General features: G+C 60.8%; 1 protein-coding gene across 1 annotated transcript in view; it reads right to left on the bottom strand.

The window, feature by feature from the left end:
- Nucleotides 1-172: 172 nt before the first annotated feature.
- LOC106900526 (myosin-7-like) overlaps nt 173-1,427 on the bottom strand; it is a gene marked incomplete at both ends in the record, with an annotated part of 8,874 nt that continues 7,619 nt past the window's right edge. Inside the window, one exon of the mRNA XM_014962618.1 lies at nt 173-481. Within this exon, the coding sequence (XP_014818104.1) occupies nt 173-481 (309 nt within the window). The remainder of the gene's footprint in view (nt 482-1,427) is intronic.

Here is a 1,427-nt window from a genome sequence, read left to right as displayed (position 1 = left end):
TGAGGAACCAACCCAGGACCCTCCAAGGTTCTCCAGATGGAAGAAAACCTGGAGAACCCACCCCAGAAGAACCTTCCAAGGTCCTCCAGGTGGAGGAGAACCTTGAGGAACCCCACCCCGGTGGGGAGAGACCACCCCTCAAGCCCTGGTGGCCACCCCCCAAAAAACCCACCTTGAGGTAGCCCTGCAAGGTCTTGACTTGCTTCTGGGCCTCGGCGGCCACCCGGTTGGCGTGACCCAACTGGAGCTCCATCTCGTTGAGGTCGCCCTCCATCTTCTTCTTCAGCCTGAGGGCCTCGTTGCGGCTGCGGGTCTCGGCGTCCAACGAGGTCTGGAGAGAGTCCACCACCCGGAGGTGGTTGCGCTTGGCCTGTTCCATCTCCTCGTCCTTCTCGGCCAGTTTGCGCTCGTAGTCGGCCTTCACCTGGTTGAACTCCAACTGGGCCCTCAAGATCTTCCCCTCCTCGTGCTCCAGGGAGGCCTTGGAGGGGACAAAAAAAGGGGGGGGGGACCTTGAGGACCTCGGAGGAGACCGGGAGAACTTGGGGCCACCAGGAGAACTTGAAGCCACCAGAACTTGGGGCTACCAGAACTTGGGGCCACCAGGAGAACCTGGAGCCACCACAAGACCTTGGGGCCACCACAAGACCTTGGGGCCACCAGGAGAACCTGGAGCCACCGGGAGAACTTGGGGCCACCGGGAGAACTTGGGGCTTCCAAGAGAACTTGGGGCCACCAGGAGAACTTGGAGCCACCAGGAGAACTTGGAGCCACCAGGAGAACTTGGGGCCACCACAAGACCTTGGAGCCACCAAGAGAGCTTGGGGCCACCAAGAGAACCTGGGGCTACCAAGACAACCTGGGGCCACCAGGAGAACTTGAAGCCACCAGAACTTGGAGCCACCACGAGAACTTGGGGCCACCAGGAGAACCTGGAGCCACCACAAGACCTTGGAGCCTCCACAAGACCTTGGAGCCACCAAGAGAGCTTGGGGCCACCAAGAGAACCTGGGGCTACCAAGACAACCTGGGGCCACCAGGAGAACTTGAAGCCACCAGAACTTGGAGCCACCAGGAGAACTTGGGGCCACCACAAGACCTTGGAGCCACCAGAAGAACTTGGGGCCACCAGGAGAACTTGGGGCCACCACAAGACCTTGGGGCCACCAGGAGAACTTGAAGGCACCACAAGACCTTGGGGCCACCACAAGACCTTGGAGCCACCAGAAGAACTTGGGGCCACCAGGAGAACTTGGGGCCACCACAAGACCTTGGGGCCACCAGGAGAACTTGAAGGCACCACAAGACCTTGGGGCCACCACAAGACCTTGGAGCCACCAGAAGAACTTGGGGCCACCAGGAGAACTTGGGGCCACCAGGAGAACTTGGGGCCACCAGGAGAACTTGGGGCCACCAGGAGAACTTGG

The sequence above is a fragment of the Calidris pugnax genome, unplaced genomic scaffold, assembly GCF_001431845.1.
Source record: "Calidris pugnax isolate Ruff unplaced genomic scaffold, ASM143184v1 scaffold2391, whole genome shotgun sequence".
Taxonomy (NCBI): Eukaryota; Metazoa; Chordata; class Aves; order Charadriiformes; family Scolopacidae; genus Calidris; species Calidris pugnax.
Note: the sequence above shows the minus strand (reverse complement) of the source record. Positions and strands in the feature narration are given on the sequence as shown.